Source organism: Pipra filicauda, unplaced genomic scaffold (assembly GCF_003945595.2).
Source record: "Pipra filicauda isolate LSUMZ 115617 unplaced genomic scaffold, ASM394559v2 scaffold278_size1010298_pilon, whole genome shotgun sequence".
Lineage (NCBI taxonomy): Eukaryota > Metazoa > Chordata > Aves > Passeriformes > Pipridae > Pipra > Pipra filicauda.
In genome coordinates this window covers 315,191-343,094 of record NW_024104396.1, presented here as the reverse complement: position 1 = coordinate 343,094, position 27,904 = coordinate 315,191, and the positions used below count along the sequence as shown (strand labels likewise).

Here is a 27,904-nt window from a genome sequence, read left to right as displayed (position 1 = left end):
GAAGCAGCACTCTGGAAATAGCTAGCTAATTTTGTGCACATGCATGTGCGTTTGCACACATCTGATCACGTGCAGACAAATTATAAGAGGGCCTGCTGTATTATGAGTCACACAACCTCTAGTTCATCCACACTGCAGGCCACCTGTAACTGCGACACTTTCGACTTGAACTCAGTTACATTTACGCTCAACATAAAACCTCCACCATTTAGCCCATGCTATTCATTACCTTGAACACCTGATGAACCTGCCATGAACTACACAACCAAACGGCACCCCAAAGATCAGAGTCAAGGTTCTGCAAGAGGGTTTTTTTTTTTTCAGCATTCCCTACCCTCTAGACATAAAGTGAGTATTGTGCAGTAGACCTAAAGTGCTATTATACAGAAGACACCTATGTGAATGTATCACCATGTAAACAGCGGGTAGTCTAAGAGTGACTTCAGAAACAGTGAGCCAAAAACATGTTTGAGTTTTTGAAAAGTTATAGATGTGTCAAACCCTCAGACACTGGCATAACATCACTGCACTACTTGATCTAAAGGATTTAAAAAAAAAAAAAATACCCCCCTCACTCTTCTAACACTACGGACTCAAAAACTTGCACTAATTCCTATAATATGAACCACATCTAAAACTACATGCTTTTAGTTACTATTGCTTCAAAAGACAGGCAAGAAGTTTCAAGAGGCACAGTTCCTTGCATTGTTACCTAAGGAAAAAAAGTCAAGTTCCTTTTTACCTTATCCAAGGACCACTCTGTACAACAATTAAGCAAACCAAGTGCTCACTCTATCCACATGGACAGCTTTCCACTTTATTCTAATGGCAGAGTTGGGTTGTGCTACTGTTCACCTCTTTCCATACAACAGGACCTAACTGCACATGATCTCATACATTCAGGCAGTATCAGAAGTGCAAACCACTAGCTGTGCTTCTCAGCACACACAATAATCCTACCAGGATCAGAGGAGCCCTAGGGAAAGGAGTGGGAGCTGCCCACCAAAATGACCTTGCCCATTTCCTCCTGAGGATGCACTGATGTCCAAAACAGGTTACAGGATGGACAAGCTGTCTATGCAGACCACAGGTGTAGCCATCCAAAGAATTATATGGAACAGCAGAGTGAGGGACTATCAGGCATTGCCCAGGCCTGAGAGTCTGAGGTCATAACTGTGCTTATGATCCATGAATCAATATCAGAAGTTTTTTGCCTCCCTGTCTGCAGGCAGTTGAGAGGCTCCTTAGCTTTGGAGACAGCCCGCTCTGAACTGGAGCTCTACAGAGCAGGGCTCTATCTGCCCGCAATTCCGTATGCCTTTGCTGCATCAAACCACTGCTTATTACCATCAATGATACCTAAAGGCAACAAAAATAGGAGACCAAGTACTCAGAGAGAAACTCTGTAGCACCTTGCAATGCAGGGGCCTGCAGAAAGCAGCTCTTGAGCTCAGAGCACCACAGGTTTTTCCCCTGGAATCAAGTAAATTTTTGTGGAGTTGAATGTTCTACAAGTTATATAATTATATAAGTGCTTAGGAAACTTCTATTTGCCTAATTTTAAGCTTTCTGAGAAGTAGACCACAATACCAAACTTTTAAACATGGTGTTCATTCTTGTCATTAGTTATCCGTAAGTTCTCTATTTCCTGCTCTGAAATATTAAGAAATACTGCAAATCACTTTGAAATCAAATCACCTGGAAGAAGCTGAGATCCAACAATACAGAACTCCATATAGCATAGGGTTAATGAGTAACAAAAAGCAAGGATAACAATGCCTTGACAAGTATTTAGCCCCCAAATTGCTTGACAAAACTAATCATAATGCTTGGTGGTTTTTTCCCCTTCCAACTTATGTGTCAAGGCTTGTTCCTTCAAGCAGGAAAAATACCTTATGAAAAGAACTGCCTTAAGAACTATCAAATAGTAACTTTAACAATGTAGTTAATTTTTCTCATTTCATTTCATGCTAGGTGTATTAATTTTAATCTATCCAGCCTGAATCACCTCTGAAGGAGCTTTTAATATTGACTTTTGCTCTACATTAAACATGCTTCTTGACACAGTGTGCTTGGTCAAACCGTGCTTCTGGGTAGTGCTATATGCTCAATAAGGAAGTTTCTATTTGTATAATTTCTCACTTGTACCTCCACTGAAACACTGGCTCCCTGCACAAGAATACCATCCAACTAAAACAAATTAGAAGAACTGCCTTTTTTAAAAAACAACCAAACGCTGTGGTGCTAAGGTGCAATGGCACCAAACATTCAGGACCTTGAGTAAGCCATCAGGAGACACTTTCTAATAGTCCTGCAAGTGTTCTGAAAACACCACTTGATCAAGGCATTGGGCAGAGGTTCATCAACCACCAGGCTCTGACAGCTCAAGCATCAAAGAAAGACATTGGATTTCAAGACAGAGATATGAACTGTCACCTGAGATGGTGAAGGTTTCACCACGCACAGCCCTCAGCCACTGAGATCTATCCCAACTCACACCCATCATCGGCAGACTACAGCATAATCACCTTTGTTGCTGTGGGCCCCATTTAAGTATCAGCCAAAATTAAGGATGAAGAAGTTCTCCTGCCACATAGCGAGGGACCCTATCAGACAAACAGAAGATGACTATGGCATTAAGGTGGAATCACACCTAGCTCTGCAGATGGCTGCACAATCTGGTTCTCTGCTGCTCAGGCACTGCCTGCAAAACCAGAAGAACACATTCCAATCACTTCCAGAGCAATTCAGAATTATTACATAGGCCAGTGGATTCTGATCAAAAGACCCGTATTATCCCAGCTGACCTAAGAAAGAAGCCACCACTTCTGACCTGACCTGAACACAAAGCATTTCATTCTGAGAGAAATATTGCCTTTCTCACTCAAAAAACCTCAGTAACTGAATTAGATGTGAGCAACACCTTAGACGCACAAGGTCTACCTACATTTTACCCTTAAACTCTTTGAATGAGTCTGGGACCAAAAATCAAGTTCATCTATTGCAGTCAAGTGCCTGTAGCCCAACACAACTGATTCTGCCAGGAACTTTAGTCAAACGCAATTTCTTCCTGACAGCAACTGAGGGACAGACATTGGCTCTTATCTCAACTCCTTTGTAGGATTTAACATCACTGCCCCTGAGCTATTTCTGCCTTGCCAGTGAGGAAGGAGAAGTAACCAGTGCATGGAACAGCTCGACTCCTTCCCGGAGGATGATAACATGGAACCTAAACAAAGCATTGCCCAGAACATTAGAAACTATTGAGAATGACTGGGAATACAGTAACTAGGTAAGGCAAAGGTTGATATAATCTCCATTGCAGATGTCCAACTTCAGCTGATCACACAGAGGAGGGGGAGGCTGCTGGATCATCCCTTGCTGGTACAAGATGCTCTTCACACAGTTGTTGCTCCTGGAGGCTGCTGCCCTTTCCATCTAGCTGACAATCCTAAACTCTGAAGCACTGCAGCAGACTGAGCATGGTATACTAGCTGAAAAAATAAGCTTAAATGCTGTGCTTGAATTTTTAAGAAGTCCCCAACTTTATTACAGCCAGCATGTTGATAACCTACCATTTAAACAAACATTCAACGGGACTTGTTTTCTGCTTCAGTTTATCAAATGCTAGAGTTACAGGATTTGTAACTGAAACCAGAGTCTGTTCAAATGTTGAACCAGCTTTAGACAGCAGTAGCTCCTGTCAAGGAGGTGCAGAGAGAGCACTTTCCTCCTTTCAGTTTGTTCAGCTATTACAACAACCCAGAGAGAAAGGTTGTATTTCCCCAAGACGCCAAAATCTGATGTTACCAGCTCCAAGATTTCCACAGGCACAAATCAAGCATCTGTATTCCTTACCAATAATCATTAACACTTTCTTTATTAAGGTCACTTTAAACACAAGTTTTCCTCAAAATATTTATACTGTAGCTTAACTAGAAGCCTTTGTTCTTCTCCTCCAGTTCCCACCCTAAAACCACACTTCAAGTGGAAGACAGTTCCCAAACTCTCATTGCCACAAAGCCGAAAAAAAGCTACATCCTGTAATTGCACATTTCTAATCCTGCTTACCTAACCATAGTAAACTAAAAATACAAAACAAAATGAAGCTGGATATTTCATCACGTCAAGAAATGCGAGAAATGAAACAGATGCAAGGTGAGCACTACTTCAGAGCAGCATATACTATCAATACATCATTGAAGTCACTCATCAGATAAAGTTTGGGTATTAATCTGATCTCTGAATGACTTCATAAGCCACGTCTAATGCATCTGAAAGCCTAATACAGAGTCATGAACATCACTTCTCCCTAGGGACAGAATAAGGGTCCAAGACCACTTTTTCAGTGGCTCAGAAGTCAGAATACATAACCAAAGATCAGATGCTACAAAAACCCCCCCCACAGAGCTCCTCTTGGAGGAAGGATGAGAGAAACAACACACACGAGAGACTTCAGCCATGCTACTTAAAGGGAATACTGCTGCTCTGGAGGGGTGGAGGCACCACCAGACCTCAGCCTCCCACTCTCAAAACAAGTATCACAGGACTGGTGAAAAGAATTTAGAAGAAAGGCACAACAGTTCAAGGACATTAAATACTCAAAAAGACAATGCAGTCGCAATACTGAGGTAAGGCAACTGGAAACCTTGCCTAAATCTATGCTTGTTAACACACATCCCCAAATTATTTCACAGGCCACTTCAGGTTCCTTTCAGGAACAACTGCAAACACACACTCCAGAGAGTTCCCCAACCAAGCAAACATATTTTGATCCGTTATGATTTCTTTGAAAAAAAATGGATGAGTAATTTAAGTGCAGGAAGAGGTCATGAGACCATTCGGATGTGAAGATGACACTGTTACCGACCAACGACTGGAGCGACTTCCTGAATAAGTAATAATGGAGGTGAGTCTAAGAATACACCTATCACACCTACATGAGTAAGCCAGCCAACTCATTACAAAAGGCAAGCCTTGTGCCAAAGCCTTCCCTTCCTCTCAAACAATGAGGCCAAACTGAACGTGACTCAAATCTATTATTCCCCAAGCTACAGGTTATTTTGGTTTTGTGGAACAAAGCTTTTAAACCTTGACCCGGAGAGGCCAAGAGGCACTAAAGGTACATGTTAGTCAAGCAAAGACACCATTCAAAATTTTCTTCAGTTTGACAGAAGCCAAAGGGCATAGAATAAGAGATGCAGGAGACACAACTAAAACAGTTAACTGCTGGGAGAAGCAAGCTGGTGGGGACAATATTTTGCCAGAGGCCAAGCAGACATCAAGTGCAGAGAAGTGTGCCTGATACAGCATATCTTCTGCACACTCTAAGGTCTTCCAGTTGCTTGTTTTAAGAAAGAAAAGTGCAACTCCTCCTTCTCCAGTTGTTTTGATAATTTAAGTCTGCTCCCTTCAATTCTTTTCTGGGATAGCTGCGTCAGATTTTTTACTTGCTGTACGTACAAGAGTGGAAATAACAAGTACAAAAGTTTTTTTGTATTAACAGGAAGGCTGAGAGAGGAATTGAAAGCATTTATCTGCCTTCACCCATTACGTGTTGCTGCAGCCCTTTGAAGGCTGCCTTCTGAAATTTTGGAGAGGAAGAAAACAGGAGTAGAAAAAATAATCATGTAAAACAGCCCTGAAACCCATGAAGTTCTGAGGAAAACACAGCCTTTATCCTGAATTAGCCATCGATGAGTGAAACTATCAAGGGACGGCTGGAAAGTCTCTTCCTTTGAAATAAATATTATCACAGAACTATAGAATGGTTTGGCTTGGAAGGAACCTTAAAGATCACTCAGTTCCAACCCCTTGCCATAGGCAGGGACACTTTCCACTAGACCAAGTTGCTCAGATCCCCATTGAACCTGGCCTTGAACACTTCCAGAGATAGGCCATCCACAACTTCTCTGGGCAACCTGTGCCAAGGCCTCCCCATCCTCAGAGCAAAGAATTTCTTCCTAACTCTCTTTCAGTTTGAAGCCATTACACATTGTCCTATCACTCCATGCTCTTTTTAATAGTCTTGCTCCATCCTTCCTGTGTTCCCATCAGATCCTGGAAGGATATGGGAACACGGAACAGATGATCTCCAGAGGTCCCTTCCAACCGCCACAGCCCTGTGATTCTGTGACATACACAGAGAGCAGAGCCACGGGGGCACCCTGGGGCGGGAGGGGCGAACTCTCGCCCTTCCCTGAGGTCCTGCAGGAGGCTCTTCGGGGCTAAAAGAGCAGATTCCCAGCGCGGCAGCGGCCGAGGCGCGGCCCCCCCGCCTTGCCCAGGCCGAGCCCGAGCCCCCTCCCGCAGGCCCGGCCCCGGCCCGGCCCCACCGCGCGGCACGGGGGGCGGGGGAAAGGCCCTACCTTGAAGTACCCGCCCTCGTACAGCGTGTTGGGGGGCCCGAAGATCGCCACCTCCCAGTTGTAGAGGTCGGACTCGTCGACCAGGGTGATGCGGAAGCCCTCGACCGGCTCCTCCTGCAGCGACTTCAGCTCCAGCATCAGCGCCTTCTGCGAGCTGCTCATCTGCTGCTGGGCCATGGCGCGGCGCGGCCCCCGCCGCGGCCGCCCCGCGGGTGCCGGTGCCGCCGGTGCCGCCGGTGCCGCTGTTCCCGGTGCTCCCGGTGCTCCCGGAGGTGCCGGAGCCGCCCCCGCCCCTCCCCGCGCTGACGGACCCGCCGCCGCCACTTCCTTTTGTGACGGCGCCGCTCGCGCTGACCTCAGCGCGCCGCGCCGGACACGCCCCCGCCGCGCGCGGGACACGCCCCCGCCGCCCCGCTGGACACGCCCCCCCCCACCGCCGCCGCGCGCGCCGCCGCGCGGCACGCCCCTCCCTCTTCGCCCCCCCCCCACCTTTCGCCGCGTGCGCTTAAAGGGGCCGCGACACCCCCCCAGCACCAGCACAGGAGAGAGCGGTCACCGGGGAGGGGGTGTCACAGAATCACAGAGTCACTTAGGTTGGAAAAGACGTCCGAGATCATCCAGTCCAACACGTGACCGATCCACCACCACTGAGTGCCATGTCCAGGCTTTCCTTGAACACCCTCCAGGGACGGTGACTGCACCACCTGCCCGGGCAGGGCAGCCCCTTCCAGTGTCTGATCACCCTTTCTGTGGAGAAATTTCTCCCGATGGAACCTAAGCCTCCCCTGGCGCAGCTCTAGGCTATACAAAAAGACATTAAGCTGTCAGAGAGCATCCACAGAGATGGTGAAGGGTCTGGAGGGGAAGCCGTGCGGGGAGCGGCTGAGGGCACTTGGTATGTTCACCCTGGAGGACACTGAGAGGAGACCTCATTGCAGTTACAACTTCCTTGTGAGGGGAAGAGGAGGGGGAGGGACAGATCTCTTCACTCTTGTAACCAGTGACAGAACCCGAGGAAATGGCATGAAGCTGAGTCAGGGGAGGTTTAAGTTGGATATCAGGAAAAAGTGTTTCACCCAGAGGGTGGCTGGGCACTGGAACAGACTCCCCAGGGAAGTGGTCACAGCGCCAATCCTGACAGAGTTCAGGAAGTGTTTGGACAATGCTCTCAGGCACACGGTGGGATTCTTGGGGTGTCCTGTGCAGGGCCAGGAGTTGGACATGCTGATCCTGATGGTTCCCTTCCAACTCAGCATATTCTATGATTCTATGAGTTTATGTCCTCTCATCCTGTCACTGGTTGCCTGGGAGAAGAGCTCACCCCCCACCTGGCTACAGCCTCCTTTCAGGTCATAGAGAGCAATAGTGTCTCCCTGCAGCCTCCTCCAGACTAAACACTCCCAGCTCCCACAGCCACTCCTCATAGGACATGCACTCCAGACCTTTCACCAACGTCTTCACTGCCCTTCTCTGGACCCACTCCAGCACCTCAATGTCCTTATGAACGGAGGAGCCCAGAACTGGGCACAGCACTCGAGGTGTGGCCTCACCAGTGCCCAGTACGGGGAAGAATCATTTCTCTGGTCCTGCTGCCACACTATTGCTGATACAGCCTTCTTGCCCACCTGGACACACTACTGACTCATGTTGACCAGCACCCCCAGGTCCTTTCCCACTGGGTATCTTTCCAGTCCCACTACCCCCAGCCTGGAGCACTGCAGGCAGTTGTTGTGATCCGAGTGCAGGACCCGTCACTTGACCTTGTTGAACTTCATACGGTTTGTCTTGGCCCATCAATCCAGCCTGTTCAGATAGTCACAGGTTGGAGGTGAGTACAGCGGGGTGTGGTTGGCCCACCGACAGGCACCCATGATCATAAAACAGCCGTTTTTGTACAGAGAATGGTTTTTGAGGAGTGAATTTGCATGACCAAGGGTCCCCTAAAAATCCTGCAGCATCCCCCCAGGAACAATAGGACACCAACAGGCAGCTAGCAGCCCCCCACAAAGCATGTGTTGTTTTCACATTCTCCATGGACATGCAATATGGTCACACCAGAACGTGCCGTTTTGAGCCTTCCTCCCATTCCCCAGCTGGGTTAAGAGTGAAAAATGATTGCAAAGATGTTGAGGTATATCAACCAGTGAACATGAGCCAGCACCTGTTCCTTAGCAAGTCTTTAACGAATAACATAAATAATATTCATTGTAAAAATAAAGAAAGAAAAATAACAGTGATTGTCCAGGAGGAGGACAACCCATTTGTGCTTGGCATTTCTTTCATCCTTCTGCACATGGCAGGGCTTAGGCCACCACACAGAGGCACCTGCTCCTTGGACAAACAGGTTGGATGATGTGTTCCAACAGCCCTATAGCATTACATAGCTTTAACCTCCTTCCTTGCCCCCTTCACCTCTCACGTCTCTCATGCTTTCCCATCCTGATGACAACCCTGTGGGCAAGAATGACCGTTGAATCAATCTCCTGCATTTTTCAGAGCTATGGACTTTCCCAAAGTCAGGGGACTGACAGTGAGGGCCACCTGCATTGGTGAGAGATCATGCAGCTGGGCCAGTTTGGAAGTCTATACTTGGCACTTGGCACTCTGGCTCCTTCTCCATACCTTGGCCCAGAGTGGAGAGCAGGAGGCAGATGTTTTTCCCGAAGTACCAGCTGCTACCAGGACAAATTTGCTATTGCCCAATGACAAGCACGGCATCCTCCCCCTTGTTCCTGTGGCTGCTCTTCTTGTCTTTCTCCTGCCTCTTGAGCTTTACCCCATTCCTCTCTTCAGAGATGCTCCAGCACCGGCAGTGGTACCTGGTCCCAGGCTTGTGACTGCCTCCAGGCTGTAAAGTACTCCAGCCCTTGTAAAATCCCTTCTCACTCTGGAAAATATTCCTATGGGGACTGGCATTGCTTGTCTCATGAGCTGAGACAAGCTCTTGCTCAGTGTCATAGGGGTAATATGGATAAACCTCTCTTGTCCATTCACAGCTTGCCTGGCTATGCCAGGCTTTGCCCTGCAGGCAAAGGTCAGCCACTGTTTCTCATTCTTTACCACCTTGAAGTGAGCTCAGATTTACAGAAAGCTGCTTAATTCAGCTCTCGCATCCTCAGATGGGGGCTGGAGGGCTAGGACATGAAACACTGTCAGAGTAGCTCCTTGGTGGCTGGGAAATACCATGCTCGGTGTGTTTTCTGGTGGAAGTTCAGTCTCATCTTAAAAACCTCCAGGGATGGAGAATCCACCACCTCCCTGGAGAGCCCATTCCAGTGCCTGATTACCCTCTCTGTAAAGAATTTCTTCCCAATATCTAACCTAAACCTCTCCTGGCACAGCTTAAGACCATGCCCTCTTGTCTTACTGAGAGCTGCCTGACAGAAGAGACCAACCCCCACCTGGCTACAACCTCCTTTCAGGGAGTTGTGGAGAGTGATGAGGTCTCCCCTGAGCCTCCTCCAGGCTAAACAACTCCAGCTCCCTCAGCCTCTCCTCATAGGACCTGTGCTCCAGTCCCTTCACCAGCCTTGTTGCTCTTCTCTGGACCTACTCCAGCACCTCAATGTCCTTCCTGAACTGAGGGGCCCAGAACTGGACACAGCACTCCAGGTGTGGCCTCACCAGTGCTGAGTACAGGGCAAGAATCACTTCCCTGGTCCTGCTGGCCACACTGTTCCTGATCCAGGCCAGGATGCCATTGGCCTTCTTGGCCACCTGGGCACACTCTGGCTCACGTTCAGCTTCCTGTCAATCCAAACTCCCAGGTCCCTTTCTGCCCTTTCCCCAGCCACTCTGTCCCCAGCCTGTAGTGCTGCAGGGGGTTGTTGTGGCCAAAGTGCAGGACCCGGCACTTGGCCTTGTTGAACCTCACCCTGTTGGAATCAGCCCAACTCTCCAGTCTGTCCAGGTCCCTCTGCAGAGCCCTCCTGCCTTCCTGCTGATCGACACTCCCCTGCAACTTAGTGTCATCTGCAAATTTGCTGATGGTGGACTCAATGCCCTCATCTAAATCATCGATAAAGATATTAAACAGGACTGGGCCCAACACTGATTCACTGATTCAGGGCTCACCAAAAGTTCAAGCATGTTTTTAAGGGCACTATCCAAATGTCCCTTAAACGCTGATAGGCTGGATGCATCAACCACCTCCCTAGGAAGCCTGTTGCAATGCCTGTCCACCTTCTCTGCAAAGGAATACTTCCTGATGTCAAGTCTAAACCTCCCCTGGCACAACTTTGAACTATTCTTATGTGTGCTGTCACTAGATACCAGGGAGAAGAGCTCAGTACTTCCCTCTCCAATTCCCCTCCTCAGGAATCTGTAGAGAGCAACACCCTCAGCACCCGCTTTCTCCAAACGAGACATGCTCAAAGTCCTCAGCTGCTCCTCACAGGACACTCCTTCCAGCCCTTTCACCACCTTTGTTACCCACCTTGAGACACATTCAAGGATGTTCACATCCTTCTGAAATTGTCTTGAGTTGATGGACATAACACATGCTGTGACCTTCTATGTTGGTGCCAGCCACCAAAGACTGCTCTCATAACAGGGCATCCCAGCCTGCTGGTGAAACATGGATTTGCTCATGCTCGGAGGAGAATGTGCAGGAGCTGAGCTCTTTTGGGATTGCACTGCCCCTATTTCTATGGTAATCAAAACATCTTTCCTTGCAGTCAGCCTCCAGCACAGGCTTTGTCTGAACCAGCCTAACGCTGGGAGAGATGGGAGAAGCAAAGTTTGGAGTTATTCAGGATTTATCTCTGCCTGCTGCCTGTCTCGAATGTTAACGAAAGAGGTAATCATGCAAGGCAAAAAGTAAAGCATGCCCTGGTGTACTCAATAGGGCTGGCTGAAAATTTTCCATTGGGTCTGCTTTTAGCGAGAATATCAGTCTTTTTGTCTCCGAGTTTTTTCCCCCCTCTCCTGCAAAAACATTCAATGCTCAAAGAAAATAGAAACTGTTGAAGCAACAGAATATTTTGAAGCCTGGGCAGCCTGGCATCCCCCTCCAAAGCTCCTGCCTGCATTTCTGCCTGTGCTCCCAGGGAGGCTCAACTGCTCTTCCTGGTGTCCCCTTCCCTGGGCCTAGGCTGTCCTGAGGCTGACATAACTTTTTTGATTTATTACATGGTATTTCTGCCCTCTAATCACCTCTGATATATCATAATGAAAAAATGAAACATTGTCCTCCTCCTCCTTTAGCTGTTCTCCTGTGGATGGTCACTGCCTGCCTGCAAGCAGGACCCTCCATGGGGTGTGGTCTGCCACAAACTGTATTGTTCCCTCTTTTATTTTATTTTCACCTGAAGGAATCAGTTTTTTCTTTGCTCTCAGAGAGCAAGAAATAAGGTCTAGTGTAGGAACATGTGGCTCCAGAAAGGGGAAGTCTCACTGGGAGGGGAGAAGGCTACATGTACCATTAATCCAGCCCTCAGCAGCAGAACTTGTCACTGTAAACTGGACCTCAAGGTGCCACTGATGCAATAGGTAAATCTGAGATTAAAACTTCTCTTTAAGTCATTTTTGCTTTATTCTCATCATCTGTTTTTAATATCTCTTTTTCTGACTTCTTTCTTCCTTCCTGTGAGCTGTGTTGATGGAGAGAGAAAGTTAACTCCTCTGCTTAGCAGCAGCAGAAGCTTCGAAAATGCAAACCTGTCGGTGTCACATTAGAGGGTTACTGCTCCATAAGTCTGTCAAAGGGAGGGGACAAGAGGTGGGAAGACGTGGGAGATCCTCCCTCTGTGATTCCATTCCTGGGACAGAATCATCTCACATGATATTCTTCACTGCTTTATCTAATTTCTTTCCTGAGTGGCTCAAAGGATGAGATACTTGCTCCTTACCTTAGGGAAGTGGACTCATCTGAGATAAAAGACGACTCTGGGTACTCTGGACTGGACTTTAATACCGTCTCACCCTCAGCATGTCAGATAGTGAAGTGATGAAGATCAGGCAGAGCGTAGGAGTTCTGCTGAGCCCACATCTCCCCCCCCAGGAGTCCTCTGTAACTCAAAGCACCAAGAGCTATTCCTTGAGCTCTACTGAAGCAGAGCAGGACATCAGGAGGTCCACCTCACCACCCTCCTGCCCCAAGGCAGTATCAGCTTGTCCTAAACAACCCAAGACAGATTTGCCCAGACAGTTCTTTAATATTTGTCCTTCAGACTGCCCAAAGGGGACATCTGCTTGCTCCTAGGTCATTGTGGCTCAGCTCTGGGCTCAGCTCCCTTTCCTTTTACAGAACTGATATGTCTTCCCCCCACCCAAATCTTGCCCTGTTTCTTCTTGTCAAGATCACTGTAGGGATATGGAAGATAGAGAGAGGGGTCAGGACTATTTCCTCCATCTCCTTACTGAAGTGCCACTGCCCTGGCTGGATGCAAATCTCCAGCCATGGCCATACCAGTATTGGCAGCCCACCATTCCCATGGCAGCAGCAGATCCCTGCCCATGGGCCAAGGGGAAACACCACTTCAGGTTTGCAGGCTGGTTTCTTAGCCCTGGAGGCACCAGTGACAGAGGAACCCGGGACTGCTTCTTTTATTTACACTGATACCTGAGTCCCAGACTGGAGGACAGACAAGCACCACGGTGATGGATCTCTGCCCAGACACTAATGCCCTGATGCCAAGGAAAGATTCTCCCATAAAACTCTCTGAGTATTTAGTGAGGGAAATCAAAGTGCAATTCTGTGCTCTGCTGCCCAAGTGAACAGTGCAGCATTACTGCACGGGGCGATTCTCACATCCAAAAAAAAAAGAAAGGCATACAGGAATCCTCACACTCACATTGGCACCTATACAGGTTCCTATATTTGAGAGAGCAGAGCACTCAGGTACTCAAGGAAAGCAGCTGTGAATCTTTGAGAATAAAAGTCTGTTCCCTCCAATTCCCCTTTTGGCTCTCTTTCACCCCAAAATGGGGCAAGCTGATCCTCAGGCAGAACTCATCACAGGGATGGAAAGATGCTTTTGAGCATCAATCAGCAGCATCTGGGTTAACAGGAGCATCTTGCATCAAAGTAGCCACCAGCAGAGAAATGCAAAGTTTGAAGGATTCAGAGCAAAGCAAAAGAAAAATGAAGAGGAGAAAAACAAGTCTTTAGTGGAGAGGGTTTGTTTTTTTCCTTATTTTGATTTGTCCTTTTTTTTTTTTTTTTTTTGCTTGTTTTAATTTGAATGAAATTGTTTGGGTTTTTTTTTTCCTTTTGACTCCAGCTTGCTCTTTTAAAATGGATGAAGTCCATCACAAGGGCTTGATAAAAGAATGCCATCACAATGCCTGCTGCTGCTCTCATTCAGCTGATGAATAAATTATAAGTGCATTACAATGCTATTTCAGCTGTGATTCCAGGGCCTGAGGAGTGTGATGGCTGTGACCTCATGCCTGTCAGACAGTGGTTTGTATTTCCAAGGAGTTCGGGTAACCAGCTGTTCAGGTCATCTTACACCTCCCATTCTGGGCTCAGTGTGCAGAAATATCTGAGTGTGTTCAACCTGCCTGCTACAGAGACAGTCCTCCAGCTGCACACAGTGGTGGTGGGATGTGCTGTGATTCTCACAGGCTCATGATCTCATAGAATCATAGAATATGCTGAGTCGGAAGGGACCTATCAGAATTCTGCCAAAGCCTGAAGTGACCATTGCCACCCTCCAAAGCAGCAAGCTGGGGGACATAATGCTTTATTTGATGGGGCTGTAACTGGAATATCCATATTGTTCAGCCTCAGCAATAGTTTCTGTGTTGGGAACTGGCATTTTAGATTATTCTTGCTGCACAGGACATGGCATCCCTGTCTCAAGCATTATAGCATGGCTGAGATGGTGTGGCTGTCAGCATCACTGGGATGAGGCAGCACAGGACCCTGGTGTGCTCTGGGAAATGCATCAGCCTAAACCAACACTCCCAGGGTTTCACCTTCACCTCTGCTGCAGAGTCAGCCCTTCAGAACTGCGAGTCCCTTGAGAGTGGGTGACCATCAGGCAGGGGCTCCTGGCTGTCTCCATTCCTGAGGATGAGACATCTGGATTAGGTAGGCACTGGAAGGTAAAGGAGCTGGAGCCCACAGAGCAGCTGCGTGGTGCACTTCTGAGTGGGTTCAGCAGACTCTGCTTTTACCTTCAGAGCAGACAGCTCCTTGTTTTTGGCCAGAAGCCATGGTGAGAAGGGACAGAGTTTTGCAGAAGGTGAGAGAGGGGGAGGAGGAAGCTCTACTGGGTCTCAAGTTGTTCTGGGTTTGGGGGCTGGGTGCACATCAACACCAATGATCAGTGCTGACTGGCACATTATTGGCCACTACCAGCTGAACTTACAAGTGCTCTCACTTGCTGCCGTACCTTGGGTGGTCTCTGTGGGCTGGTGTCCAGCAGCAATGCCAATAACTCCATTAAAATGCAGGGCCAGCCAGGCTTAGGTGAAGATGCACAACTCAGGTCCTGCCTGGGGCCTTGGAAACTGATCACAGAAAAGAGTTTCCATTAGGAAACAGGGAGGGCCAACTGAGTTGAATTGGACCTTGCTTTGCTGAGGCTAAATTTGGCCTTTTCATGACCCTTCTCACAAAAAATATGAACAGATACAGAAGAAGAAAAGCAAACTGCGGCATAAGCACCAAGCCCTAGGCTCAGGCAACAGCTCTGGGGGGCTGAATGGCAGAGAGAATCCCTTGGGTGAGAAGATCCAGAGGGGCTTTGGGGCAGGAGATGTTCCCTCAGCATCTCCACCTCCAGCTTCCTGAAACTTAGATGTTCCTCTGAAAAACTATTCATCAGTCTTGTGTGGCAGATAAAATGTCTCACTCCCCTGTGTGCACAGGTAAGCTGTGAGCTCTGGAAACCACACTGTGGTGAATGTGAAGCAGAACTGGGAAGGGGAAGACCCTTGCACTGGTCCTACAGACTAGTCTGTGCACTCACGTGTGGAGAGGAAGAGGCTGAATTTTCCTGCAGGAGCCTGAATCACCATGAGGGTAATTAATGCAAATTTCCCAGACAGGGGAACAAGTCTGAAGAAGCCTTGCTGCCTGGCCCAAATGTGCTGAGAGGTGCTGTCATCTCCACCCTAGGGCTTGCTGTCCCATGGAAATTTGGAAAGAGCTTCTACGGGGTCTGGGAAAAACACAAACAGAAAAACACTGATCTGAGCTCACAAGACCAAAACCCTCCAGCATTGTCCATGCTCACACGCCCTCCTGGAGAAGGGAGACCTGTGGAGATACAGGAGCTTGCACGGACTACTCAGGGGTTTGATCACCTGCCTCTTGGCCCCACCAGCTCCCTTGCACCCACGTCCCCTCCAGACACCCCTTGCTGTTTCCCCCTGCTCCCTCGGCACCCTGCTGCAGACCTTGGGGCAACCTCAGGTATGTTCCTGCCCTGTTTTTGTGACTGGGGCTGGAGGGCTCAGCCCTGCAAGAGGGTCCCTGGGGCACCTGCGGACAAGGCAGAGCACTGGTGTGCCCCGCAGGTGCTGTGCCTGAATGCTTTGCTATGCCAACATCTCAGTCCCCGTCTACAGCTGCCTGCAGGGCCAGGTAGATCTCCTCCAGACTTGTTTACCCGCAGTGAGATTTCCATTAATTAACTTCATGCTTTTCCATCCTGCAGGAAACCCGTTGGCCACACCAACTTGAAGCTCTTGATGCAGGTAGGTTTGGCACATCCCAAATGGGTTTCCTTGTCCCTTCTAGCACAACTCAGCATCTTCTGCCTGGCCTGTAGGAGGGGTTGTTCCCTTCTCCCACCTTCAGCTGTCAGTTCAAGTGATGGCAGGGTGCAGAAGGAGCCAACAGCCGTGTTTGCATCTGGATTCACATCAGGGCCAGTCCTTTCTGCAGAAGCAATCCCATTTTAAAGGTGGAGAAGGCCCTGATGCTGCCCCAAACTATAAGCTGTGGATTTTATCTCAAATGGGTTTGTTTTTCCTATGTATGGACACACCAAGGGTCTAGAAGAGAGAGAGAGTTTAAGAGTCAACCCAAGCCTTTGCATCTGGATGCTCACTTGCACAGTGCTTTAAATTAAAATGCTTTTCTTCTTGCCTTTGGGTGATGTATTCACTGGTGTTGCAGGGGAGGTGTGAGCTGGGTGAGCTGGCTGCAGTCTGGTCCTGTGGATCTGCATTCCTCTCATCTTTAAGATAATCAAAGGCCCTTTCTTCACTCTTGCTCTGAAGAAGTTAAAAAAAAAAACAACTAAATATACTTGCCAGATGTCAAAAAGAACCAAAAAGGGTAAATTTTAGCTATTTCTCTCTTCCTGCTGCCCCTTTGGTGCGAAAGTGGGGTGAGTGGGGCAAAGCAGAAAAGCCCTGTGGGATGGAGGCCTGAAAGGACCTCCTTCCACAGGGAAAATGTACAAAGCAGGGACTGCAAAATGGGAACCAGAGGAAGCAGCACTTTACAAGGAGTGAATCCTTTTTGCAAGGAAGCAGCCAAAATACCATGGAGGCCACATAACTTTGATAAAAGCTTTTCTCCATCTCAAGCCTGTTCTTCTCTCAGCATCCATATTTAATATATTTATCTTTTTTTTTCTTTTTTTTTCTTTAAGTGCAGCACTGGTGAGCATTTTCAGGACACTCAGATTCTTCCCTAGACAACAGAACATGTGCTCAGCTTCAGAAATGCAGGGTTTTTCCCTAGAGTGAGATATATTTTCATATATCTGAACACTTAGGAGCAAAAGAAATTAGAGGGGAGGGTTTACAAACAGTGGGCCTTGCTTGTCCTCTAACAGTCTAAAGCTGTTTCTTTTAGGACCATTTCTAAGCTTTACTTGATCATAAGGCATTTTCTGTGGTTTTTTTTTAATATATCTGAAAATATTCTCCCATTGACTCTACTGCCCTACTCTCCTTTTTGTTTACAGTCACCTTTCACATATTTATGAAATATATGTACATAGGTGCTTCTTTCACATCTACTTGCTGTTTAAAAATCTGAAAAAGCTGTCAAAAGATCTGATAACAGAGCACAATGAAAATACCCTACTGTTAGTCTTCATATTCTGATGATTAATAAATAATAAAAGCCATTTGAGTAATATTTTATCTGGGGCTCTCGGAAAACAGGAGCCTATGTGGCTCCTGGCTGTTCTCATCCTTGGAGGTATTTCCAAAAGCTTGGCAAAGAGAGAGAAAACAAAAGCCTTCCCACTTATTGAATCATGAAATCATAGAAAGGTTTGGGTTGGGGGGGGACCTTTAAAGGTCAGCTGGTCCCACCCCCCTTCAGTGAGCAGGGCCATCTTCAAATAGAGCTGGTTGCTCAGAGTCCCATTCAGCCTGGCCTTGGATGTTTCCAGGGATGAGGCGTCCTCTGACAGGTTGTTGTGGTTTAACCCCAACCAGCAACCAAGCCCCATGCAGCTGCTCCCTCACTCCCCTGTGGTGGGATCGGGGAGAGAATCGGAAGCATAAAAGTGAGAAAACTTGTGGGTTGAGATAAAGACAGTTTAATAGGGAAAGCAAAAGCTGGTGCACACAAGCAGAGCAAAACAAGGAATTAATTCACTTCTTTCTGTAGGCTGGCAGGAGTTCAGACATCTCCAGGAGAGCAGGGCCCCATCACGTGTAATGGTAATTCAGGAAGACTAACGCTATCATTTCAAACGTCCCCCCCACCTCCCTCTTCCCCCCACTTTATGTGCTGAGCATGATATCATACCGTCTGAAATATTCCTTTGGTCAGTTCGGGTCAGCTGTGTCTCCTCACAACTTCCCATGCACTCCAGACTCCTTCCCAGCATGGCAGTACAAAAAGCAGAAAAGGCTTTTGCTCTGTGCAAGTGCTGCTCAGCAATAAGAAAAACATCTCTGTATTATGATCACTGTGTTCAGTACAAACCCCAAACACAACCCCATATCTGTGAAAAAAATTAACTGTGAAGAAAATTAACTCTGCCCCAGCCAAAACCAGCACACGGGTCCATGTCTTCCTTATGCCAGAGGCCTCATAGCTGGGTGCAGTGCTCCAGGTGGGTCTCATCAGAGCAGAATCCCTTCCCCTGACTTGCTGCCCACCCTGCTTTGGATGCAGCCCAGGACAGGATTGGTTTCTGGGCTGTGAGTGCACATGGCCAGGTCATGTCCAGCCTCTCACCCACCAGCACCCACAAGTCCTTCTCAGCAGGGCTGCTCTCGGTCTGTTCATGCCTGGATTGATACTGGGAGTTGCCTCGACCCAGGTGCAGGACCTTCCACTTGGTTTTGTTAAACCTCGTGAGATTCCAATAGGCCCACATCTCGAGCTTGTCCAGGTCCCTCTGGATGGGATCCCATCCCTGACTGTGTTTCTTGGTCGTCAGTTTGATGATGTGGCCATCAGCATTTTACGGACATTGGAGGTGGTTGCAGAATGAGACCCAAGATTTTGAGGCTCTCTGCCATCACTGGCACTGGCTTCAAAAGAGATACTTTGCACACAGAGGGAGGGACAACAGTGCTTTGCAGTGCTCTTGGTGTGAAGACAGTGTACAGCCACCAAATGGCAACAAGACTGATATGGGGCTTGAAAATTTGGGGGCTGTTTTGGGGGCAGTGGACTTCCTCTTTTATGGACACAGATGTAAGAATAGCCCAAAAGATTGAAAGGTGCTACCATCTGTTGGGATGACATTGAATCCTGCTCCTGCCAGTGCTTTCACCATACAGCTCTCAGGGCACCTTGGTCATGAAGACTGTGAAGATATTTGAACGTGCCTTCAGAGCGTGACCCTGCAATTGGGGCTGGGGCAGCTGGGATGGGCTGGGCTGTGCCTGCTCGGAGTATGTATTAATTGCATCGAATATTTTCCCTTTTGACCTTGTTTTACTGTTTCGCAGGAATGAAAAAGGAGATTTGGACATTCTCACTGCCAGGCCATGGTTTGTTTCCCTCTGTCCTTGCCTTATCTCAGGGCCTTCAGGCTCTCTCTCTTGGCTTTAGAGCCAGCGGCTGGTGCTCTATCAAGGCGCTGCACTAAGTGACTCTCCTGATGTTGCCTTATCTCCAGGGACCTGCCTGCACAGGTCCTGCTGGGCTCTATCTCCTTTCCCCACCTGCTGGGTGCCACATGTCCCATCTCCCCCCCCCCGCCTCCCCCGAACCTTATACCTCCAGGAGATGCTTTGCAGAGCACAGCAGTGAGGTCTTGGGGCAGATTCACACAGGTAGATAACAAACTTATCATGACCAACACCGCGTTTCAGTGCTGGGTGCTTCTATATCCACAGGGGCCCATCTACTCCGGCACTTCTCCTCATGGAAGTCCACCCTTGGAGGGGTGTAAGGACAAGTCGTACTTCCCCAGAATATTTCCTCAACCTCTGACATTTTTTTGTGACTCAGACTCCCTGAGTCAGAAGTGTCCTTGTATTTAATAGTCTTCAGTACATTTTTCTCCCATTAATTTCTTTAGTTATTTTTGAAACCAGATAAATTTTAAGCATTTGCAACATCCTGTGCAAAACAGCTGCCCAACCTAATGACCTGCTTGAGTGCAGAATCATTTCCTTTGGTTTGTTTTGATCCTGACAGCTTTTTTCATGCCTTCATCCTCATGGTGAAGAAGATGATGAGTGGTCCTTCTCTATCCGATCACACCCCGCCCCTTGTAACTTTGCAGCCTCTACTACAACCTTTTCCATGATGTGTTGTGGGAACAGAAGGTTCCAAGCCTGCACAGCTGTTCCTCCTATGGACACAGAGACTTTACTGTGTTAATCATCTGATCACCTGAGGATCATTTCCTTTTTGTCTCCAACCCTTTCACAAGAAGTACCCAGAGCCTTGGGTACACCTTCACAGATTGTTTAGAGACAAATCAAAGGGAAATGCCCCAAAGTGAGATGTCCACCTTCTCCCAGGTGACTTCAAATTGTCCCCTGGGTGTTGCTGCTGGCCTCACCTAGACTGCAAAACCTGATTCCTGGGGGATCTGCCTCTTTGCGTTTCCTCCCACATCAGGCACAGGAAAGGCAAAGGACATCCCAAGTGACAGAACAGTCATTCATCTCCAGCATAAAACTTAATTGCAGTAACCAGCATGTTTCAGGACAGAGGCTCCTCTCCCAGGGGGCAAGGAAGCCTTTTGCTCCTGGCTTGGCAACCTACAGCAGGGCAGGATGGGGTATTCAAGTGAGAGCCTTCAGCTGTGAGGCATGCCTGTCATCTCTGGATCTGGGCTTTTGGGATTCTTGGATCCACCTGGATGTCAGATAGCACAAAGCCCTCAGCTCTCTGTGCAGCCTTCAGCACCTTCAGGGGGCATCTGACTGTCGCTGGGTATCTGCCGAAGGGTCCCGGTGTGAAGGGGGAAGAAGGACAGACGACACACACGAGGATGGTGGGACAAAGAGATGTCTGCCCGCTCAGCGCAGCAGGCAGCCTTTTATTAGGTTCTCCCACTTCTACTTTCCCACACACACAACACAAACATATTTCCACAAAAACACTGAGGAATGCGCACCTGCACTTCAGCCACACAGCTCAAGGCTGTGTCCATGGGAACTATCTAGTTAGCTTCACTGCTCCCATGGAAAACGGCCCAACACCCCGGAACACTCCAAACTCCTCAAACTTCAGTTGTGGGGCTGTGACTTCACCCCACATCTGACTTCACCCCGTGGTCCCCTGACTCATCCTGTAGCATGTCTCTCTGGGGTGTTCTAAGCACAGGCAGGTAACTCCTCCTCTTTGAAGTCAAACCAGGCTAAAGGGCAGCAAAGCAGATTTTCCCAGATCCTCCAGAGCCAGTGCCCAGTGTTTGCTTTGGTGGAAGAACCCTTGTGTAGACGTCAAGGGGGTCTTCTATGATGTGGAAGATACTTCTGACCTCAGCAGATGACAGCTCTGGCTCACAGAGCAGCCTTGCAGGGGCTGTAGGGGCCAGGAAAGAGGAGTTCATCCCGGTCAGAGTGCTTCTCTCTCTGTCCTTCCAGCTCCAAAGGACCCCATGGGGTGAGGCCAGATGCTGGAAACTCATCCCAGTGCAAAAGGAGGCCCAGGAGAACAGCTTTAATACCCACAGGGTAAGACTTCAGCAAGGTGTTACCAGAGCAGCAGAGCATTGAAGCTGGTTTCTGGAGCCTTGAGTGGCTGCTAATGCAGTTCAGAGCCCTTCACTATCTTCCTCTCAATGCAGGAAGACTTTGGTCTTTCTCATCCTCCCAGCTGAGCTGCCAAATTACACAAAACATCTCTGACACACCCACATCCGGAAGGGAAACAGCCTCTGTGGGTTGAAAATCACAAACTAGGATGGATGTGATAGAGACAGACAACACTTGTTTAATCTCTGTTTCCACGGGAAGCAAAAGCAAAGTGGAGAACTGTGAGGGAATCTCCTGAATGCACATGTCAGCTGTGACTCACCTTTACTATACCTCAGCAAATCCCTCCACTGCCTTGCCTCAGTTTCCCCACCAGCTGAATGAGGATGTAACATACCTGTCTTGCAGAGTCATTGGAATGGGGGGCTGGACCAAAGAATAACAAAGGCCAGAGCTGTTAAATCTGAGTCACGGGAGCTTGAAGATTTCAATTGACCAAGTCATTGTCATTGTCATCACCACCACCTCTGTTGATGTTTGCTCAGCACCATGCAGGTTGGGTTTGGATGAAAGGCAGGGAGGGTGCTCACATTGCCAGGCAGTTTGGCACTCAGAGGTTTAGGCCATAAATAAATAAACCCCACATTTACATGTTCTTGGCTCTCTTCACTTCCTCTTGTCTCAGGAGCTGCCCCAGGGACTGAATTGTTTTTGGTTGTGATTGGGAAAGAGCACTATTCTACTGCAGGGAGATTGCCAGGGGCTGCTTCGGTGGGACACACAAGGCAAACCACCCATCACTGATAAAACATGACATGACTGCAAGAAGAAAGGGGTCAGCAGAGCTTTTCCTCTCCTTTGGTGTCTCTGATGTGATTTTTGGAGACTGCAGGTTGTTTTTTCCTATCAGAAAAAAACTGCAAAGGGTTTCTCCTCCTTGTTGCTATGTGTAAAGCCAACGTGGCAACAGACTCGAAATCAGATAAATTTGCTCTCTTGCCTGTTGCAGGAAGCAAACAAAAGTGACCAGAAAATAAGAACAAGGTACACAAAACAATCTATGCAAAAAGAAAATCAGTGATATAAAAAGAGGCAAAACACTGCTGGCATATCAATTTCTCATTAGTTCTCTTTGTGTAATTCAGGCCACCACAGTTTTGAGATAAAGCTGCCAGAGCTACTGACTTAGGACAGTCAAAATCAGTCTCTCTGTCTCTGCCCCTGACTTATATGTATGGGTTGCTTTAGTCCTGGTTGTTTTTTTTTTTTTTTTTTCTTTTTATTTGAATGAGAAGGAATGCCTGACACACCCTCCCAGTATCTGACCCACCGAGGAGGGCTGTGGCTGTTGCACCATCCTGTGAAGGTCAGCTTTATCCTTGTAAAGCCCTGGAGCTGCTGCTGCTGCTGGGGGATGCAAAGTGGCTGCTATATCCCAATGCAGATGAGTGAAGCTTCATGAACCATGTGAAACTCAAACCATCATCCATCCAAGAAACAAGTGATGAACGAGGCTCATTTTAATCAATGCAGCACTGTTTCGTCTGGGTGGTCTCTGAGCATCAGGAGGGACCTGGATATCCCTCTAACCACCATCCCACAGGCAAGGAGCTCTCCTGGGACCCTATTTTTTCAGTGGCTGCCAGGAATGTGCTGGATGCCCGCCTGAATCCTGGGTTGAAGCCCTCGAGGTTTTGTTCAAAATTTCAATGGCTATAAACATCTACTTTACCTTATTCCTTTGCCCTGATGAAGTCCCACAATTTTTGGCCATTGTGAAGATTCCTCATTGTCTACATGTTTCTGTGATATGCCCATATTCGGGAGTCAAACATTACAGGAGTTTGTCATTAACCTGTGTACCAGGTTATTTTTGTCTGGGAGCTACAAATGACTCTGTCATGTGTTAATACTTAAGCATTTGAAACACTTGAAAATACTTCAGAAACCAAAGGGAGGAACTGCTTAATCCTTCAATGAAATGGTGATTTGCTAGAGGGGGACAGAGCCCCTTTTCCCCAGGAGAAGCAAGAAATCACATCAAATCTGGGTAAAGCTGCCAGGCAGTGAGAAGTGCCATGTCCCTACAAGGCTTTATGTTGTCACTGAGATCAGGTTTTGAGGGAATTGGGAGAAAAAAGCAGCTATGGCCATGGCGTGGCCAAAGGGAATTAGGGGATGGATGCAAAAGTCTTGGAAGGGAGAGCCCCAGGGAGGAGCTGGCTTTGCCTGGAGACCTCTGTGAGTGATGCCAAGTCCCAAGGGATGTGCCAAGGTTTTTGCTCATAGTTTAGCCCTCCACAGCTAAACCAGAGCATTTCCACAGCAGTGGTGTTTGCAGGAAGACCCTAGGAGGGGACAAGGTGGTGTGGAGGGAGAGTGGACACTGCACAAGTTGGGATCAGTGTGATGGCTAAACCTGCTCGGCAGCACCTTCTTGCCAGCTGTGATGTCAACAGCATTCCTGAGGCTGAAGCAGAGGGAATAAGGATGTGTGAGCACACGGGTGTGTGTGTGGGTGTGCACTGTGCACAATGGTTTGAGCTGTGGGGTTGAAGGCATCACCACCATGGTGGGCTGAGGTCTGGAGGTGCTCAGGTGCTTGTGAGATGCTCCCAGGAAAGGCAATGCTCAGCATGTCCCTCCACATGCTCTCAATGGTCCTTTTTGCCACCTCAGTGTGTTCAAAGACTGTGGGCAGGAGGACTCCAGGCTGGAATTTGGCATCCTGTTTACAAAAAGCTTTGGTGGGATTTGCGTCCCTTGAAAAGAAAACTCAGGAATCACATCTGAAAATCACTGAGAGGCTTTTCATTTTGCCAAGAATAAAGGGATGGTGGGGATCAGCAACTCCTTTATTCTTCTGAGAGTCCCCCTTTTGGGTCACCAGCAATCCCTGCCAGTGGTTCAACACCACCCCTGGTCTTACTTGCATTCCAGGGTAAAGGACAGCCCAACTCCACTAGCACGGGTGAACTGAGTAAGGAACAGATGGAAACAGAAATAAGCCAATGTGGAGGGGAAAAAACTCATCTCCAGCCTGCTGGTCCCACCAGCGCCGTTTCCTCATGGGATATATTTCAGCTACCGACTGTCACGCCGGTTTGTCCCAGTGTGGGTCAATAAGCCGGGTGCTCACACATGATTTCCATTTACGTGCAGTGAAGGGATGGGATGTAGTTTTTGCCCTGGGGTTGGTGGTCATGAACCTTCCAGGGCTTGGGGTTAAACGTGTAGAACATGACATAAGATATTTGGGTGACTGGGCCATTTAAGTGACGGTAGCCAGAGACTGTGTTGTGGTTCCTGCAGTGCGATGTTAGATTTCTTTTTTCCCAGGGGTGCATTTGAGGCCGGCTTGCTGTCTGTCTGTGCCTCTCAGGAAAGCTGGAAATCTGGAATGTCATGCTGATAAGATGCTGCTACACAGAATTTGGGGATGCTCACCCTTGCTGAGAACCCACCCAGGAATGGCTTCTCCTGAGCTCCGAAGCCCCAGATTCCTGGAGACAGAGTCAGGGGAAGGATTCCTCCAATTCCCCAGGGGTTTCTGGGCAGCAAGGATGAAGCATAGCAGGAACCAAGAGCTCAGCAGTGGCTCTTTGGGCAAGGTGGGATGGAAGGAGGGCAGGCACATGGCGTGGAATGCAGTAAAATGTTTTTTTAATTAATATTACTACTCTTAGCATTGCAGGATTGGGTGTAATTAATGACTCACTAAGTGCTGAAATACTTCATTAAATAATCTGTTCTGGGAAAGGCATCACTGGTCCTCCTCCCCGCTGCAGTGTGTGTGTATGTTCACATATGCACGTGTGTCTCTGTGTGTGCATGTGCCCCCTCCTGGAGGCCGCAGGATGAGGCCTTTCACCTGGAAGCAGGGGGATGTTGGGAAGTGGAGAGGGTGGCAGGAGGCTGGGAAGGCTCTGGGCATGGCCCTGTAACCAGTCCCCCCAGGACAGACCCTAAACTCGTTCTTCCACCCTGGTTGGGCATTACATGCCATCCCAGGGATGGCAGGGGTGAAGAGGAGAGGCTTAGAGATTTGCACAGTGGACACCCCCGTGACCCACCCTGGACCTGCCCCTGACTGAGTCCCTCCTCTCCTGCTGCTCTCAAGCAGTGCAGGGATGTGACCTTGGGGCCGAGGATGACCAAACTGGTTTGCCTAGCCTTCCTGAAAATCCTGCACAGGGCTGTAATTACCCTTGCCTTTAAACAGAAGGGAGCCTGACACCACAGGTATGGCCACAGCACCCGCAGGTGTCTGGCAGCGAATCACTTCTCGGGAGCAGAGCAGCACAGACAGGACGGAACGTGAGGAACCGGGAATGGGGGAGAGGGGTGGAGCTGAGTGCCGCAGTCATGGTCGGGTCGGGGAAAGAGCAGGCTCCTCCAACCAGGAAACTGTTTCTTTTGGGAACATGGAGGATAAATTCCTCCCAAGTTAGGAGTTTGTACTCGGCAGAATCACTCAGGCTGTGCACAAGAATTACTTGCAAAACCTGACGGGAGTTCAACTGCTACACAACTGGAAGTCAGTTTTGGAGGTGATCTCTGCTTGCAAAGGTGTGCAGGGGAGTGTGTTCATGGACAGGAATGGATGCAGGGGGTTTGTCTCCCCAGATCAAGGAGCAAGGTTAAGCATGTGAAATGTGACCCAGGCCACTAAGATGGAAGAAAAAGCAATTCTGAGGTTACAATGGGCAAAGATCCTCCCCTGTGATGCTCTGGAGAGGGCTGGGGAAGTTGCTGCTGGTGGCAGGGATGGAGAGAGGCTGTGATGCAGCAGCCAGGCAGAAGTTGCCATGAGCAGTAACAGGGACCAGAAAGCTCAAGACTACAGCCACCACCTGCATCCTCATGTGGTGATGTGTGTGGGAGATGGTCCCCAAATACAACAACGAGTTAGCTTGGCTCTCGAGACACTTCCCTTGTAAAGCAGAAGCCAAACACCCACCTGCAGGTGTCCTGGTCCCCTAGCTGACACAAGCCTCAGACCCTGCTTCCAGCAGATTTTCCTCCGTGGAAGTCATTAAATACCAGGGATGTGAAGCTTGAAGTGCTCTTGATAACAATGCTGGTGACTGCCTCAGCCAGGCAGCAGGTCAGGTGACACACGGGCTGATGCCAGCTTTTTTTGGGGACAGAAACAATGCCTGTCTCAACACTGTGATTTCCCAGACATGCTGCACAAAGCAGTGTGTAAAAATGGTAAAAGCTGGGGAGGACATGGCATTACTCTGCTTCCCCTGGAAGAAGGAAGGGTGAGAACCCGCCCTGCTCCGTGGCAAGTCAGATGCAGTAAAGACCTGCAAGTCAGAGAGAGTATCAATTGCAAACATTCTCTGAACACACAGCTTGCTTCCCACCTCCAACGCCCAGCTGGCTTATTGTTTCCCCCAAACCTGCTTGTTTTTTCCAACAGCTCATGAGCAGTGGGATGATCTGGTTTAGGGGTCCTATGTGGGAGATGGAGCTCAGCCTGCTTCACTGAAGAGTTCACTCAATTCCTATGTTTACCTTAAGGGTGGATATGCGATCTTCTACTCTCTGTCTTAACATTCCTGCACATTTGCTCTTGAAGAGATCCTGCTTATAGTGTTCTTACAGAGCAGGAAAGAAAAGCTGAACTGAGTGTGGCCAGGGTTCAGGGACAATTTGGACCCAGTGTGGAGATAACACACTCCAGGGACACTATCCCAGAGCAGAGCCCCTTTAAAGGACAGTCCCACTGGAGTCACAACATCCCTGTTTCACGATAGTGTGTGGATAAGTGAATTAGACCGACTACAGTCAGGCAAAGAAACAGTTCTGGACACAGAACTAAAATTATCTGGGTCCTAAATCTGTGTCCTCCTGTTCAGGGACACACATGCAGCGGGGCTTTTAAATATCTTGACAACCTAAATCCAATCGGGGTGGCCTGGGGTTCAGGCTTGCTTCTGTAAATGCATGTATATGTGATATATACAAAGGGGATATTTCTCCCACTCCGATAATCCGCACATAGGACGCTGCTGGCTCCCGGTGCCCTTTCCAGCTATCCAGGAGGACTTTCCTGGCTCCCGGTGCCCTTTCCAGCTATCCAGGACTTTCCTGGCTCCCGGTGCCCTTTCCGGCTATCCAGGAGGACTTTCCTGGCTCCCGGTGGCCACTCCTGCCGGCCAGGCCGGCTCGGGCTCTCGGTAGTTCACGGCCAGGATGTCCACCCCCAATTAATCACCCAGTGCCACAACGCGGCTTCGCGCTCGCCCGCCTGAAGATGAACCCCCTCCGGCCGCCGCGAGAGCCGCAGTTTTGGGGCGAAAGTCGGCGATTTCGGCTCTCCCGCCGCCATCGCGGCGGAAGCGAAGCGCAGCCCCGCCCCCTCCGTGGGCGGGGCCGAGGGGGCGGGCACGCGGGCGTCGCGGCCAATAGAAAGCCTTCGCGGCGTCGCGCGGGGCCAATGGGGAGCGGGCCTCGGCAGTCGCCGGGGCGCGCGCGCCGCCGCACGTGGC

General features: G+C 48.9%; 1 protein-coding gene across 1 annotated transcript in view; it reads right to left on the bottom strand.

The window, feature by feature from the left end:
- The window catches only part of UBE2R2 (ubiquitin conjugating enzyme E2 R2), a 54,139-nt gene extending 47,419 nt beyond the window's left edge, over positions 1–6,720 (bottom strand). The window contains exon 1 of the mRNA XM_027722228.2: positions 6,369–6,720. Coding sequence (XP_027578029.1) covers positions 6,369–6,545 — 177 coding nt within the window. The 5' untranslated portion in view covers positions 6,546–6,720. The remainder of the gene's footprint in view (positions 1–6,368) is intronic.
- Between the last annotated feature and the right edge of the window lie 21,184 nt (positions 6,721–27,904).